This window comes from Formica exsecta, unplaced genomic scaffold (assembly GCF_003651465.1).
Source record: "Formica exsecta isolate Colony F162 unplaced genomic scaffold, ASM365146v1 scaffold591, whole genome shotgun sequence".
NCBI lineage: Eukaryota > Metazoa > Arthropoda > Insecta > Hymenoptera > Formicidae > Formica > Formica exsecta.
Window position 1 is genome coordinate 315,643 of NW_021853185.1, and position 18,488 is coordinate 334,130.

The following is an 18,488-nucleotide window of genomic DNA, read 5'->3' on the forward strand; positions in this document are numbered from 1 at the left end:
TATATATATATTATAACATATTAATAAATATAAATCAAATTAATATCTCGTATTTCTATCTAGTAAATCTGGCAATTTTTCAATATATTGTAATGTAATATACTTTACTGGTGGAAATTTATAGACAAAATATATTCAAGTTATCGGAAGATAGTAACGTACCAGTCGATGGTATCACCTGTTAGAAAGAACTACGTGGAACTGCTTATAAGATATTGGAGACATGTAGTCTATGAAAACAGTTCCATGTTTTACTTTGATATTATATAATATTTTTATGTTTTAAGAAACTGCCAGATTCTCCATTATACAATTATTTAACATTTTTAAAAATATTTTATAGAAATATATAAAAACAAACTATACATTTTATCTTGATATAGTCTACGATTCCCTGAGTCACATAAAGTTAGGTATATCCTACATATATATCTATATACAATTGTTTTGATACACTGTATACGTGGCATGATCTATGTTTATGATGTGTTTTGTCTTACTCACCTTATTCCTAGTAGAGAAGATTCCATATGGCAAATTCTCGATCGGAAAATCACAATCTGCCGAATAACTCACGAAGGATTTCATGACTACAGTTGTTACGAACGAATACCTCTGTCGAGTCGACTTTCGTCGCATACGAGTTGCGACGATCTGATAGCGTCTGTCCGCTTACCAAGGTCGGACCAAGTATAATATATACATCTGTTTACGGTTCTCGACATCGAGGCGGGCCTCCGGTTTAACTGGTTTTATTCATTAATATGCAACGAAAACTCTACTTTATTTATCTCTGCTTTTTCTTTTCCTGTTATTTTTCCTTGAATATTGATCATTTAAGCCTATTAACAACGAAATAATTATTGTTACGTAATACATATCATATCTTAGTTTCACTCTCTCACTTTCTTCTATTGAAAAATTTTTTTATGTCAAATTGGAATAGATCTTTTAACAGAAACGTCACATTTAATTATAATTTAATTAAAATAGAAATTTTTTTGACACAAGATTTGTTTCATCTCATTTTGTACGTAATAAATTTTAAAAAGAAAGTATTAATAACAAAATTCAAACAAATTACAAATTATGTAAACTTATTAGTACATTATGATTATTTGGGGTAACAGCAGTTTATTAGACATTGATATACAGTGAATAATAAGGGCAATTAGGTGAGTAGGCGGTATTCGAACAACATGATTACGTGCTTGCAAACAATCATCCTTATCTCATCGCCGCATACTCTCTTGACTTTCGCTTCTCATTCACGTATCAACGAAGTTTTACTCACACGCATATACATATATATTTTCTCTATGTATTTATAAATGTATTTCTCATTACGTACAGTATACAAGGACAGCTTTCTCCTCGAAGATGTTTCGAGGCTTTTTCGCTAAACGCTAATCAATACTCTCGTCGTTTGGAAGACATGGGACTTTGTTGTTGCTTACTTTACTTCGTTACCAACTTAAACTAATAATTAGACTAATAATTAATATTAATAATAAGATCAAGGATTCTCAAGGTTGACGCTAAATGATTAGTAAAGGAAATATTAGTCGTATATTAGTGACTTGAGAGAAGATGATTTCCTACCTCGTTAACATAATCGAAGTAAAAGATCTATTCGGTTACATACATATGTATTTCTCGTCAATGTAGACTATCGAAAAAAGCAATAAATGTACTGAGTACTAATAAATGTTATTAGCATATTGTATTTGGTGCAACAAGATGTCTAAAATTTAATGTATGCAGTGCGATGCAACAAATATAATATTTCCGATAATGTCATAAGTAACATTAACACACGACAAAAAACAGAAATGGTGCATAATAAGAGTGCATTATACAAAAATGTGATTAGTGCAGTGCATTTTTGGAAATGTGCATGTATGATACTTAGATATGTGATGTATACATAAAATATTCAATTAGAATTAAATATAAAATTTATATATATTATCTCATATTAGAAAAACTTTATATTTAATTCCATTGTCAATAATAAGTAAATTCATTCGCATTAAAGTGGTATTTTATATACAAATCTTTATAATACGATTCACTAATTACCTACAAAAAAAAATTTGCATAACATTAGCAGTTCTAAATTGTAATTATATAAATATTATATAATTTCTAATAAGTCGGTACATTTTTTAAAAATATTAATGCTATATTAATACTATTGCTAATATTCGTTACATTGGCCGCATATATGTAAAGATACTTTACATTCCGAAGGAAAAAATGTGTATATGTGCGGCACCGAATATCTCAATATATCTTTTAATTATACGCAAATTAAATGATCGGGAGTCTACAGGGACGAGTATACTTTTTCCGTATAAATATATCACTCTTTCTTTAAAAAACGATCATTTACACGAGAATTAGTAAAATGTGTAATCACGAGAGAGATTCGTTTATGAATAGCATTGATCGCTATGTTGGCAGTACCAACGACTATGACTAAAAAAACTCGCAACGCCGATAGAATTATGAATAATAATTAACAACGGTTCGATAAAATGCCTCTTTGCAGGTATCGGTTTGCTGGTCAGATGAATTGATTAATTCATTTTCCTTTCGAAAAATACATTTTGTCTCCCCTTTGGCGCACATAGTGATCACAAATAAAATATTTTTGAACTCTGAATCAATAAATATTATTTATTCTTGGGAATAGTATTTCAAAATTGACGTTTACGACACAAGCTGCGAATCGTTTAAAAACTGCTATATCAAAATATTTGATATTTTTTCCACGCGATTACGTAACAATATTATGATTTTAAAAAATGTGTCTCTTTATTTTTTCAAAAGCAAACAAGAATAAAAGTTATCACTGCAGTTTTTCATGTAAAAATACGAATAAAAAAGAATATTGCAAGAAGAATGTGATCTTCAAAAAAGTATGAATATTTAATACTTTAAGATATTACTTTCTCTTTAATAAATTATGTTTTCGTTTCTAATTTCTAGTTTTATTTGCCTCATTGATGCAGAGTTCAGTATATAACGCGCTCTATGTTTTATACATTACATACGTTTTATTGAATTGACATTGCCTGCTATAATCCGTCAGCCAAGCGCAGTCATTTAAATACGTACGATTAACATCTTTGGCATTAAATTACAGGATATATCGATTATTCTCTACTTCGATTAATCCCTCATTAATTTTCTGGCACTAATTGCGGCTCCTTTTCTAAATATATTCTTCTAAGTATGACTTAAGCTATTTGTCACGACGGCACGGCAGTCGTCGACGGAAAAGAAACGCGTGATGAGTGTTCCGAAGATGTACATAAATACACTCATATTTCTTTGTATAGTGATACATCTAGATATTTTATGTTACTTAAGTATCTTTTTTTTTTTTTATTCCGTATTGGCGAGTGAGTTGAAATCTATAGAATCGTTCGGTTGTAAGTGTCGTCGAATTGATTGAAACGTTTGTCATCATAATGAAAAATTTATTGTGTTTAGTAACACACATATTACATAAATGTATATATATAAAATAACTAAAATAAAATAATGAGCATAAATGTAAAGCAAAGTGCATTAATCAATATAAAATCAGAATCAGATCAGAAAATTATATATTATCACAAAATCATATTTTTCTAAAAAATTATTACGAGACCTTTGATACCGAAAAATGTTACATCAATTCATTAATTATGACAATTCTGCTACAGTCTAATATAGTCATTAATTGCAATATTATGTCGATGGTAAAAAATAAATAAAGTTTTAATAGCATCGACGAATCAAATGACAACCGTTCGCACCAATATTTGAAAAAGCATGTACTTTCATGGGTTTTTTTTGTGTTTTGTATTCTTAAAATCTCTCAACACTAAATATATATAACATATGCTTTGATATTTATATATATATTTATACTTTTCATATATATATATAGTATATTAAATAGTATTCTTCGTTCGATTAAAACTGTTTAACAGTAAATTATAATATATATATTTTTGTGTATATGATAGATGCAGTCCATCTCATGTATAACGTTATCTTTGCAAACAATCGATAAATTATAAACTCCGTCAATACCCCAACAGAGAATAATGCACAGCATTAAATCTATTTTCTATAATGGAAAGCGCAATGTCAATTCATATCATCTATCCATAGCATTACGGCGATAGAAAGTTTCTATTCCGATGCTATTCGATGACCATTTTGTTGCAACTCGTACAACGAAGACAGAGCAACGCTTATTGTTAGGCTCAGAAAATTGTTTTCTTACAAATTATATTTTAGATATGTTTTGGACAAATTCTAATTAAATTGCAACAAATATATATTTTTATCCGAATTTGTGAAGAATCTTGATTTTGTATATTTTAATTTACTTTCATATAATTTATTTTTATATAATTTTAAAGACCTAAAACAATTTTAATACTATAATTAAATCATTAAAACTGTAAAGATTCCCAGATATTTCACCAACAGATAAGAAGAACTAATAAAAATTTAAAATATATTAAACGATTCATACACTCTTATCGAATAAACTACAAAAATTATTAACAAATTAAATATATATTTAATTTAATATATTTATAGATTTATATTATATTATATTGTCACAGAGAGAAAAACAGAAAATATATTTATAAATTTAAATATGTAATTATTTATGTAAATCATGATATATAAATCTTTCAAAATTAACTGAATAAAGATATTTTATTCAAAATTAGTATATCTATTCAAAATAATTAGTTAAGTATAAATTCTCTAAACAATATTATCTTTTGCAATCCACATTTCGAGATAAAAAATTTTATGTGAATGTTATTTGGAAAGCAAATATATATTATTATTGCTTCGATTATATAACAAGACATTGATAATTTCATCACACGCATGGATATTATCATGCATCGAGCTGCGAAAAATAACGAATCTGCATAGTTTACGGCCGGAAGCATCTTTAACTCTGTAATTTTACCTTTCGTTTCTCGGAGATATGCTGTGTGTTTCGTTTAAATCTAGAAAACTTATGTACTACTAATATCTTTCGACATTTAAGTTGCTGCTGCAAACTGGCTGCAGGATAAAGAAGCATTTAACTACACATTGACCCTTCATTAAATGACGAAATTATCGTCTTTTTCCATTGATGAGATTCATACCAAATTAAATTATACCTCTGTTAATCAACGACTGTATACATATGTATATATCGATTGATTCAGATTGTTATGGAACGCGATGAAAAAATGTGTATAAAGAACTCTCCAAGATCATTTTTTTCTCCAATTTAAATATCTTTCAATTTAAAATTTAAACGCGAGATTAATTAAAAATCGGTACCGTTTTGCCGCTAATATTTAGAAAATAATATTAATGTGTTAATTAATGGAAACTTTAATCAAGCGAAATAAATAAATTGCGTTGCTGAAAATTGATGTTAATTCTCAAAAAATTACAAGAATAAAATCGAGAATGTGTTGCGAATTTGAAATCAAACATACCTTCGCATATCTTACGTTTCATATTGATGATTTTAATTTTTGATCTGAGCTTCAAATTCATCGCATACACGTCTTTTCTGAACGTGTTGCAAAAAATACGTTCAGATGAATCATGCGGCGAATACGATTTTGCCAACGGTCAATCGTCTAATCACTGCATATTATATGATTAATGCTTATGTGGACAGATTTCTTACAAGTCATGACCCAATCGGTCCATCTCGGCCAAAAGGAAATCGACATCGGCTTCCGTCACGGCGGCACTGGAGATAATATTCCTGAAGAAGTTGGGCCGTCGATCGTCCGGCTGATAGCCAACCATCAGTGTACCAGCTTGCATCATGCGGCCCTTCAAGATTGGACAAATCTGAAAGCATATAAACGATTCTCTAGTTCTGAGACCTTTCCGAAAAAGAGATCGGAAGTTTTCGTTATTTTGTTATTAGAGAATATAGAACTAAATCTTTAGATCTGTTAGATGTTGCTTGTAATTCTACAGAATGTCTTCAATTTATCAAACGCACCTCGGCCAAAATTTTTATTCTTTCCGCGGTATGTGGCATGTTTCGCACGCGCGTGGGCAGGTACCAGAAACAGACGTTCACCAATTCAGGCTCAAGAATCAGGTAGTACTTATCGGACATTTGTTTAATTCTTCTAACCATGTACTCCGTCAGCTCCATCAGCCGATCCATGTGTTTCTCGAAACCTTCTGTGCCCTGATAATAAAATAATAAAATTCATTCCAGTAAAAATTTATAAATCACCGTAGAACAATGCTGCGTATAATGTTACTCGAAAGAATGCAGAGTCGATGAGTAACGAAGAAGCATAAAGGCAGCTTTCTGTAACAATATAACGGATTTTGTACCTTGGCGCGCCATTGCAACCAAAGCTTGAAAACGTCGTTGTGACGTCCGCATTGAATGACCTTATCGCCAGTGTCGTACCTCACGTCGTATAGCTTGTCCGTCATAAACAGGTATTCCGCGGACATTTGGTTACAGCTGATCAGTAGGCCCTGCAAAATAGAAACAGCTCTCGCTTTCAAAATCGGTGAGAGAGACGGTCGCATTTAATATTTTTCCGATAACAGAACGCTTCCAGAATTGTCTCGCGGTTTCCGATTGACAGATCGTTGGAGGAGGAAGAGGGTGAGTCTGTCTGGGTCGATACGACGTTTCAACACATGCGCATGACGAAGAAAATTCAGGAAATTGAATTTACAAAATGGCGGATATACCGCACTGATGTTGCGCTCTATTATCGGCGACCATTGTTTTGAATAAGATTATCCTTTTTAATCAAAATTTATTTTTTCAAACTTTAACACATTTATAAATTTCTACATCAGATAGAAAAGGAAAACTCTTAACATTAATTTAAATAATAAATATTTAATAAATTTCTCTAATAAATAATCCATTTTAAACTGAAAGAAAAAGATTCTTTACGATTTAATTACCATTTATATATTTTCATTATTATTGCTACTTAAATATTATTATTTTTAATATTAATGCTTGATAAATTGTAAGAATTGAATATTTAATCTCATATTATATATAACCAATTAGTTAGAAATAAATTTTGTACTTTTTCGCAGTTTTCAATTTGTAAATTTGTATTAGAAAAAACAATATGATTGTCAATGTTAATGAAAACGCTTCAACGTCAACAGCAACGCGGCCCGACAAAAACATGGCGCAGTCTCCCCCGGATATCTCGCGGCAGCCGGTGCACGGAATTTTAATATCCGAAGGGGAAGTACGGAGTTAGCAATAACTGAGTCGCGTGGGGGGATGAACCCTCCCTAGCGGCGTGCTGCAAGTGAGGGAACGGCAACATATGTTATCTCTTAGTTTAATTAAATTCCTGTAGTGCCGCGCGCCCCGGCACGTAGATCTACCCCTTGGAATGCGGCCAGTTGTGTCGTTGGCCTTGCGCGATGCAGGAATTTCAGTACGTTCAGAAACAGACAGGGGAACTCCCAAAAGTGCAACGTCTTGGACACATCACGGACGCAACGTCGATATTTATTCGCCAATGTTCTTTATTCGAGATTTGTTTGTCAGCGTTTTTAGTCATGCTAAAATAAAATAAACTAAAGAAAAAACATCGAGTGAAATGTCACAATTCAAAAAATAAAAACGCTTTGTATAAAGAAGATACTGCGTGATATGTGGTAAAATATTTTCGTTAATTTACCAACTTTTTTTTAATTTATAGATTTGTTTATGAAAGTAGAAATATATCTAATTAGTCACACACATATACACACACGCGCATATCTAATGTAAATCATAACTTACGTCTTCCTTAAAATGAATAGTGGAACATTGAAGCAGAGCTCCCATAAGTTTATGAGGATTCCATGTCACCGAGTCGGCCCTGAAAAATCATATGATATTAGAATTACATAAAAAATTTTAATTTGTTTCAAAATATAATTCCCAACTTTTAAAAAGTAATAGAACTAATAAAAAAATTAAGTTAAAGTGTTTTAATTATTATTCTAAACATCGAAGCACTCTATTAAATCTTTTTTGGAAAGAAATTCTATATTATAGAAAAATCTTATCCTATATATTTTTTATGGACTGAAAACGTGTTTGCGGTAACATTACATATCATATGGACCAAAACCATTTTATGATATGAAAGAATTATTCTTTCTCTCGCCTTATCAGCAACCTGTCGAAGCGAGCCACATCGAGCCGCCTGAAAAAGCCAGCCGACCTCAGCTGGTCGTCAAACTCTTATCCACTCCCACGGGAACCAATAGGGGATAAAATATGAGTTATCTTTTTTCCGTGCCATGAGAAGAGGTCTATCAATTCGAGAGAAGAGCTATTAATATAGCCACGGGACCGGATTTAGCCCCCTGGTCTTCTGGGACCCACTCCAGTGGTAAAAACCTTTAACCCTTCTTAATCCTTGAAAAAGTATTATGAAATGTGAGAATCTCTATTCACATTCTTCAACATAAATTCGTGGTGCATTTTAGGTATTTTAGCAGTAATAAAATAAAAAAAATTGCGGAAATAAAAAACGAAGAAAATTAAATCTAGTAAAACGCTATAAATAGCAAAATAAAATTTAGCGAATATAATACTTGTTAGAAATATTAAGCATTTTTGTAAAATTAGGATTTTTACTAATTATTGAGAAAATTGCACGCGCGCGTGTGTATTATTTTTTTTCTGATTATAAAATTTCAGCTTTTAAGTATATATGTCGCTTGCTATATGATAAATGTTTGATACTTGGCAAGTGACATGTTTATCGTGACAGTGGTCCAGCGTGTCGGGTGAATGCTCTGTGGATGATACGAGGGTACTCTTGAAGCACCCTTGAAGCACGATTCATGTCGTTAACAGATGCTGTCCATTATTCACTCATGTGCATCTTCCTCTATGTTGCAGATTATCATTTTTATTTCATTCCAAATTTCGTGTAACGTTTTTTTTTTTTTATCAATTTATATATTAATTTTAATTTTAATTTATTTATCTTTATTCTTCGTAAAAATGAACAGCATATCACTTGAAATATATTTATATAAGATTATATCGCAATATCTCTTTCAAAATATAAAATATTTGGCGAGCAAAATATAATATATGACATATAGATATTAGATAAGACATTTTTATATTTAAGCAAATATTGATATATTGAATTTTAAAGTTGTCTAATCCATGCAAAAAAAATTACATTTGCAATGCATTACATTTGTTCAAATTATTTCATAGTTTATCATCATTAATGATTAACATTAATAATGAATAAAAATTAAAATGAATAGAATTTTATACCGCATCTTTTACGTATCCAAATATTATCGTAAACTTTTCACGATAAATTTATGAATAATAATTCATTAAAAAAGTAAGACAGGAAATGTTCTTTGTATATAAGACGCAGATTGTACTTGAAAAGCGTGTATAAAGTGCGAGTGATTAATGCGATTCGCAGCTGGAGCTGGCGCGTGTGGCACCCTTCCATACGCTTTTAAATTCATCTGAGGTGCCAACCCCAAAAGCCGCGCGATATATATTACAGAGAATGTTAATTACCCGCACCCTTAAGTGTGATATGCGTAGACTACGTGCAAAAGTTCTATAATGCAAACTTTACGCTTCTGACTCAATGATCAAAAAAATATGTTGACAGAGTTTAATTTTCTTATATGACATAATATGTTTTCATAACGCAAAGATAGATTTTATAGAACAATCCAAGTCAAGGATTTAACGCAAATAGATTAAAAAATATTTTTGTAATAATAAAAATTAAATAATAATTAGCTTTTTCAAGAAATTAATGCTAATAGGAATTTATTATTATAAACTTGAAGTTTATCCGATTTGAAGAAAGTTAAACAATGGTCTAATATCTCTTCCTAAATGAGTTGAAACGTACACTTCAAACTTCACGTACACCCGCGATTTTCCTCGGTTTTGTTTCTTCGTACGCGATCATTTTCGAGCGACTTTAACCGAGAAGGTGAAATCACGGCATCCATTCTCGATTCTACGCAAACGGGAATGCGACGGGAACGGGGAGTAAAGAGGACCGTCCAGAGGATGAGGGAGAGGCAGTTCTCTTTGTACGAGTTTAATCCGGCATTGTCAAGGCACCGGCTTTTATTTCAGCCTTGCGGAGGGAAGACGCGGTGGTGGCACGACGTCGCGGCGCGTCGATGTAAAAGGAGAGTTCTGTTCCACAAATGTGCTCCAGGGAACTGATCCAGCTGTTGCTCGAGCGTCGGATCTTTCTCGGCGCACCATTCGTTTGCCATTTTAATCAAGACTTCCAGGAAGGAAGTACCCATCGCAGTACAGTCCGCGTAAAAAAATCGCGAACGCGCGCTATCTCATCGCGCACACTCATCGACATAATAAAAAAAAAATTCATGATTATGATAGTCTTCAATTAAATTTTAAAAATTTTTAGTAATATATACATTGGAGAAATTCCGCAAAATAAATTGAAAATGAGAAACGTTTTAATGATAATATATAAAATTGTTATAATTTATATCATAGTCATCATCATATCATTATCTACTATAAATAATAGAAATAAGATGAATTTTTTATTTATCAATATTCTCGAAATATAGTGACGATTGATAGATAGCTTGCTATCTCTTTCTGTACATAAATCATTCCCGAGAGACTTCTCGCACCGATTTTCAGGTCAGGGATTGTGTGTTGTCGAATCGAGGGAGCAGATGCGCCTGGATGCAAATCGTGGATTAATCTCGCCAACCCCATACGTGCCTCGTCCGTACCCCTGACCCCTATCACAGCTCGAAGGGTTCCATTGCGTTCGTGTCCGTAGATATACTAGGTGAATCAAAAGTTGTGGATTTTCTCGCATGCAAATATAGATTTTTGATAAAATTTGAATTTAATATTTCCTGTTCAAATATTCAGTTGAAAAAATCTCTAAAAATTTCAACATTACAACTAAATTTCAAAAATTATATTTTTGTTTAAAATATTTTTATTCATTTATAATGTATAAAAGATATATGATACTCGCTTCTCGATAATCGTTCAAAATTTTCGTATCGGTAAGGGTATTGCTAATGCAAGAAATCATTCTGAAGCAATCTGGCGCCAGCCCCTCGTAGCATCCTAATCGCGGTTTATGCGAGCAATGCATTATGGGCTGACTGCCTTCGACCATTCTCATGTAAAATCATTTTCAGCCCAGCGTTCGAATCGCAGTTACCTCGAAGGGATGTATTGATTTTATTCCACATATACGATGTACATTAGGTTGAAGGCGTTTTTTAAAGAAGTCCATCATAACTAAGCCTAACTAAGCCCAACTAAAGCTATAAAATACATGAATTAAATCTCCCCATACGTATATGTACGATATTCAGACTTAATCGCGGAAGTAAATAGAATTGCATACAACTAATTGCAATAATATAAAAGTACATATATTATAAGAACAATAAACATATAAAACAATAGTATTTCATCTAACAGTAAAAGAAAATATTATGAAACACTTTAATCAATGTGTTTGGATCAAAAAATTATTAATGGAATTTATAATTTTTTATAATAACTCACACAGTTGTTTTTCACTTGATATGCAAAGAAAATAAATTTTAATATTTATATTAGTACTCACCGTTCGATGCCAGACAATCTCGGATGCCTATACTTTCTCGACAGAAGCAGTCCACCACCCCAAGCCGCCTGGAACAAAAAGATAAAAAATTGAGAATACAATATTTGATGAAGGAATGCGAGCAATTAATATGAAAGATGACGTAATAAATAAGCAAAATGCAGGATTTCGCGTTAAACACTTCTTAATCTTTGACTTAGAGTTTCCCTGCAAATCGCCTGTCGTATTGAAACTTCTGCCGCTTCCCGCATTTATTATTTACGTTAAGGCTCTTACGCGTTTGGCATTTACAGCTTAAACTGTATTTGGATGGACTTGATTGCATAAGCGCATCTGATTTGAAAGGGATCTTACTACTTAAGTGAGAATATCCCTTAAAACTATTCGAGCTAACTATTCTCTCTCTTTTCTTAATTATTATATTTACTATTTTATTGCAATTTTTAATTAAGTTAATTATGTAAAAAAAATATTATTTGATAATAAGTATATATTTTTATGTATTCATAATTAATATGCAGGAAAATTAGCTTATGATTTAAAATTAAAGATATTATTTTATTTAATACTATCTAAAGATATTAATGTTTAATAGATAGTATCTTAGATAGTATTAATGTGATTTATATTTATATTTGACATTCAGCATAAATATATATGTTTTTACATTTTTAGAAAAAAGCGTTACACTTACGTCGACATGCAGCCAGAGCTTGTATTTTTGACAGATATCAGCGATTTCCGGAATCGGATCAAATGCGCCAATAACCGTTGTTCCCGCAGTGGCATTCACGAAGAACGGTATGTGACCTTTGGCCTTACGCTCCAGAATTAATTCCTCCAACTTCGATGGAATAATGCGACCACGCTCGTCGCTAGGCACCATCACGCAGTTATCCGTTCCGAGACCGCAAACGGAAGCGCATGATTTCACAGAATAATGGCACTGTAGACATTAATAATCCATGCAAATCATAAACAATTTTTTTTTTTTTTTCTCCTCATGTATGAAAGTATATTTAAATAATCCTCTGCAATTTATATTCAATAAAAATTGATTTAATTTCTTGACAAAAAGTTTACAAATTTATAATTAACGATTTTAGTATAACAATTAACTAATATAATTCTATACTTTTTTATACAATTCTTAAATTTTTAGGCAATAGACTTCTTGTAAAAGAGTTGAATTTTATTCAATATTAAAAAGTTTTCGAAAAGAAAAAATAGTTTTATCAAATAAAAACACAAATAGTTTTATCAAATAATCAAATTTAAACGTACCTGATCGGACGTAAACATAACCAACTGTCCTCCGATAGCAGAGAGTCCTTTTTCTTTATAGAACGGAAACATTTTATGCCTGGCCGCGAGAAAGGCGTAAAGATTGCTAATAGAGCCTCCTGGAGCGAGAATGGAATCACCGCAATTCCAGCCTATAAGCTCGCGCATTTTTTCCAGGACGACATGTTCCATAAGAATAAACACGGGAGCGATTTCGTAGGTAAACATGTTCGTGTTCGCTGTCGCGGTTAGCCACTCACCGGCCATAGATACTAGATCGAGGCCGCATGACAGTTGATTGAAGAAATGTGGATGTCCTAAAAACGAGAGAAAAAAAATTTCCTTTAAAGAGATTATATTCTGATTTTATACAATTTCTGACTTAACGAAAATTTCCTTAAAGTATGTACTCTTGTTGAAAATTATGCAAACGCAACAAAGAATTAATTACTGATGTCACTGACAATAATTAATAAATCATTCTGCCTTGATCGCGGCTGCACTGATTGTTGACAAGTGGCTCTTAATAGCAAAGTAATTAATAACGCTGACGTGGCACGTGTTCGAGTATTATTATGCTACACGCGACCGCGTCATAACGCGTAAGCTAAAGGCACGCTAGAGAAAAGGCGCCTAGAGAGAGAGCTTTAAGCTCTTCCAGAGTACGTTGTCATCCGCTCGGCTGAACATCGCGCGAGGATCAGGCCTAATGCTTCTGTTCGATGGGATCCCAGCCTTCTGATGCAACTAGGGGAGCGAGTATTTTATTTTCCCTCTCTTTCTGACATAAATGCGTAGCTATGTCAGCCTTCTAATCCGTTATTTGCGTTACGCATTAAATGTATTTACTTTAAATCAATATGAGTACGTTTATAAAAAAAAAAAGCGAAGAAACTATAAAATACAAAGGAAAAAAAAGAATATGTGACTATCGAAATTTAAGAAGAATATTATTTCCCATGTTTCATCCGGAAACAATTAATGAAACAGACAGCGTATAGAGGAACCCTTCGAGAGCACCGACACCTTTTGGGATAACGCAAATCCCTTGATCCTTGAAATATGATGGATTCGCTTCATTGAATATCCGGTATCGAAAAGACTTTGACCCTTGTGCATTCGATATTCTTACACTTTTTTGCACAATGCACGCACGCTAACGTATCAAAGGCATTGTATAAAATAAGAAATAAAAAAATATAAAAGACTTATAAAAATTTTTAGTCTACATGAGAATTAATCGAAATTATTTCGTATATCAAATATATGATATATTATTTAAATGAGACAAGCAGAACTTTTTGTTGTCTATTTGATGCAATTGTTGCCTATAAATGCATTTTAATTTTCTGTTTTAAACAATGATTGATACATGGCATCACCGTTTTCCTTGAAGTATGAACGTTTCCCTTCATCGACGGCTACCTCGAGCTTGAGATTTGCCGCGTGGCAAAGTCGAATCGACGTTAAAAGCCTAGAAGGATAATCTCCGATTCTTGTTGAAGAACTCATGAGCACGGATCATGTGTTTCCATTAAAAGAATTACATTAATGGAGAACAAAATACTTAAGTAAAGTAGCAATAAATGTTTAACTTGGATTTTTATTATCACTAGAAATATTGCGTATCATTACGCCCATTAATATATCCATTTAAACAAAATTGTAATCCCTATAATACAAATGGTTTTGCTAATATGTTTTTTGTTTCGAAATATTGCATTGACTAGAAAGATATTTTAAATATTTTTAATTCTTCATTCTCATCTTGAACAAAGTCTCAACTATTCTCATAATAATTAGGAATCATCGATTGACGCGAGTATCAATGAATCCGACGCGAAAACCATCTTAGACGCGATATCAGACATTGATATTTGAGCCGTTTGTCGTACTGTTATTCGCAATTATCTCGGTCCGTGGATCGTGGCACGCGTCCGGTCGAGGGGTGTGCGAAAAGACGATCTTCTCTCTTTTTCCCGTCTGGCAGGAGCGACAGAATCGCATTGCGACTAAGGGTGGAGCAGAATTCGATGGTCCGAAGCGCCCGCATTTTGCGCGTCACACGCGTCGCTGCTCGACTAGATTGTTTGCAGAGGCTCTCAAACGCGTACACCGTCCAGGAAAAACAAACAAAGTGCGGCCAACTGATGCAAAATAAGCTGCTTTTCATTAAATATGTAGATTTGTGTCGCGAGTTTTGGAATTATGCGGGCATGTTTGGCATTTTCTCGTGAAGGCTACATCGTTTGTATTATTCTTATCTTGTACTTATTAGTTGATGTAAATTTATTTTTTCTTATTTTTGTAATTCCTATATGTTGTATATAAATTTTTAAATATGGATATAAAAAGAAGAGAGAAAAATAAACACAAGTGCTTTCTTGCCTTAAATATAAATAAATATAAGAATGAGAAAAAAATAAACACAAGTGCTTTCTTGCTTTAAATAAGATAAACAGAACAATTTGACTAGACGTTAATTTTGAAAAAAACATTAACTCTTAAAAACTTCTTGATAACAACGCTTAATCATCAAAAATGACAGCTTATTCAAGTGTTGATATATATTATACTATGTAAACCATATTTTTTAGATTACATAATTTTTATATATAGTTTCATGTGTGGTTTCTTATTTTTGCTTATTTAGCCATATAGACAAGATTTTGATTTTCAGCTGCTACAATAAATGATTTGTCTCAGCCGCCAAACGTTCTTCGTAGCTATCCAGAGAATCATTTTCCGACTAATTTGCTCCTGCCCTCACGTAGTCGGGAGAAAGAGAGAACGCAAGGAGAACCTGCTCCGAACAGGCTGCGGTGATATATTATAGGGCTTGGGATTTGTATGGAGCGAAGTGTGTAACTCGGGTTTAACATTAATGCCACGCGATCAATCATACCACTCATAAGGAAGAAAACATTGTGCCTGGCATTGCTGTTATATTACTTCTATAAAGAATTTTACAAAATTGTGTGTCATAATATGCTACTTTTATATCATTTTGTAGGATATATTAAATGATAATAACTTTTTACATATTTCATTACTAGAATATAAAAATATTATCTTTGAAAACTAGATACATTCCTTTACATTAGATTTTATTTAAAATAAATTTTACTTCTACAAAAAAATATTATGATTTTAATAGCGCGAGATAAATCTTATAAAATTATTTCTTTTCAATCGGATAGCTGCAGCGAATGAAATCAAGTGCAATGCACTTTTATACCGACAAACAAACAAATATGTTGAATGTTTTACACACCCGGTATGCTCGATCTTTTTCAACAGAAACTATCATCGCGCGGATACCATCCATATGATACGGCATTTTTCGCATTCCGTGACGAACCGATTCGCGCATTCCGCGTCGAACTATCGATATCAATTTAAATTCCTCCAACGCCACACCCCTCCGATGCTTCTCCCGCGTTAGAGCTTCGCGAAATGCCGCTATCCCTATATCGCGTCNNTGTACCACCCTCTGCAGCCGGGTTTTGCTCCCTATTTACTGTTTCCCCTCGGCTCTACCGAGGAAAAATCGTGTAGAAATGGCTCTTAATTACACCAATCCTATTGAATTCGCCACTCCACGCAGTAAACCCACATACATACTTAAGCATAGTAGCAATAAGGTCGTAGCGTGCCTTTTTATCATAATTATAGTTTAAATTTGAACAATTTTATTTTTTTTAAATTATAATAATTTTGAAAATCGTCTCTATTGCATAAATATATTATATGATTCTATAAATGTGTGTCGCTCTCATATAATAAATTTATGATTGTTTAAGAATACAATTAATTGTAATTTTAGTTTTAGATTTTTACCTATCATATTTTTTCATTTCGAGATATTACTTAAATCCATTGTTGTCACCAAAAACATTTTTTATTTGTAATATGTTTATTAGATGCAGTATTATAATATTATATCGCGATTTCTATCGATATCTACTGGCAGATTTTTCTTCGCGATCACCGTTTTCGCTTCCGTTATTGATATCTTTCAACATACTTCTGATATATGTCCGTCCTTTCATACAAAAACGACTTCTATATCGATACACATCGATTGATATTCTTCAGACAGGACATTTTCCTGTGGCCGAGGGTAAACCATCCTCTCAAACCCGATATGCGAAGGGCTCTCGAATTTTGTGGCATATAATCTAATAACGAGTTTTTGTCGGCACGTATCGTGCACGCGCCCTTTGGTGACGAGGGGATGATCACGCGGCCCTCGCTTCCTTTACATGGACTGCAGACAGACCGGATTCCTCCTGGTCTAAGTTTAGTTAGGTCTGCTCCATTGTGCATTACCATCCATTCAAGCTAGTAATCGAATCCTACCGAGATAGCGAACTTTCGCACGCCAAAAGGGAGATTTGCGGTTGACTTTTGGTATTTCGCCAAGTCGCTATATCACAATCTAGCCGCTTCGACAGATCGGCATTATTGCTGCAATATTTTTGCGAAATAAAACTTGCCTACGGATATATTTATTTTGCTTCTCACATTTTATTGGAATGAAATATGCACCTAAAGAATCCAAAGGATTTATTATATCCTATATATATAAATATACTGCATGGTTTTATAGACTTCATGACAAGAAAGTTGTGAAATTAATTTAAATATTCAGACGAGAAAGAATTAAAAAGAATTCAATTACAAAAATATATAAATAATATATATTAAATTATTTTTATATTAAAAAAGTGCTTTATTCTTTTTAATTGATTAAATTTTTATTAAATAGCGTACATCTCGTTGATACTTGACAATTAAAATCTTACTTCATATATTCAATAACCTTTTAAAACACAAGCTTCGTGATAAAAATAACTAACATAGCCTTATCTAAAAAATGTCTTATGGTATTTTATCTTTGGTGACACGAAACGTGACACAGCACGTGGCGTAAAAACGTGACGCGGAGATATCTCTCAGTTTTGTAGTTACTGCGTACACCCCTGCCGATTTATTACAAACACCAAGTCAGTGTGTTTATTTCGAGGGTCGGTCGATAGCCGTCGGGCTTCATTGCCAATGTCTGTCGCCACCTTATCTTTGCTCCTCTGCGAGCGCGTATGCTAAATTGAATATGAAATTATGTGCTTATCACCCTCGGAGATAGGGACGTGCGATAGCACAGTGTTAAAATGCTCCTTTTGAAGAGTGTCTGCATTTTTGTAATATTTTTGTTCCCCTATCTCATTAGAACTACGTATCTCGCGTTTTACGTTGATTTTTAAAATAATTCTGATTTATACAATTTCTTACATTAAAAGAGTGTTTAAAAGTAGATTTATGTGAAAATTATTTAAAAATATTTAAAGTTCTATTATTTTCTAAACATGTAAAATTATTTATAATTATATAAATAAAATAATTTACAATTTCTTACATTAAAAGAGTGTTTAAAAGTAGATTTATGTGAAAATTATTTAAAAATATTTAAAGTTCTATTATTTTATTATTTTGTAAAATTATTTATAATTATATAAAATA

The 18,488-nt window shown here is 32.4% G+C and overlaps 2 protein-coding genes across 4 annotated transcripts in view; both read right to left on the reverse strand.

Annotated features, from left to right (window-relative positions):
• LOC115242365 (fumarylacetoacetase) overlaps positions 1-691 on the reverse strand; it is a 3,090-nt gene extending 2,399 nt beyond the window's left edge. The window contains exon 1 of the mRNA XM_029818598.1: positions 505-691. Coding sequence (XP_029674458.1) covers positions 505-639 — 135 coding nt within the window. The 5' untranslated portion in view covers positions 640-691. The remainder of the gene's footprint in view (positions 1-504) is intronic.
• A 426-nt stretch (positions 692-1,117) lies between these two features.
• The window catches only part of LOC115242364 (glutamate decarboxylase), a 28,173-nt gene continuing 10,802 nt past the window's right edge, over positions 1,118-18,488 (reverse strand). For all 3 annotated transcript variants that reach the window (XM_029818595.1, XM_029818594.1, XM_029818597.1), the window contains 7 exons: positions 12,966-13,282; positions 12,376-12,627; positions 11,682-11,749; positions 7,835-7,913; positions 6,394-6,543; positions 6,047-6,241; positions 1,118-5,889 (listed from right to left, as the gene is read on the reverse strand). In XM_029818595.1, coding sequence (XP_029674455.1) covers positions 5,716-5,889; positions 6,047-6,241; positions 6,394-6,543; positions 7,835-7,913; positions 11,682-11,749; positions 12,376-12,627; positions 12,966-13,282 — 1,235 coding nt within the window. In that variant the 3' untranslated portion in view covers positions 1,118-5,715. The remainder of the gene's footprint in view (positions 5,890-6,046; positions 6,242-6,393; positions 6,544-7,834; positions 7,914-11,681; positions 11,750-12,375; positions 12,628-12,965; positions 13,283-18,488) is intronic.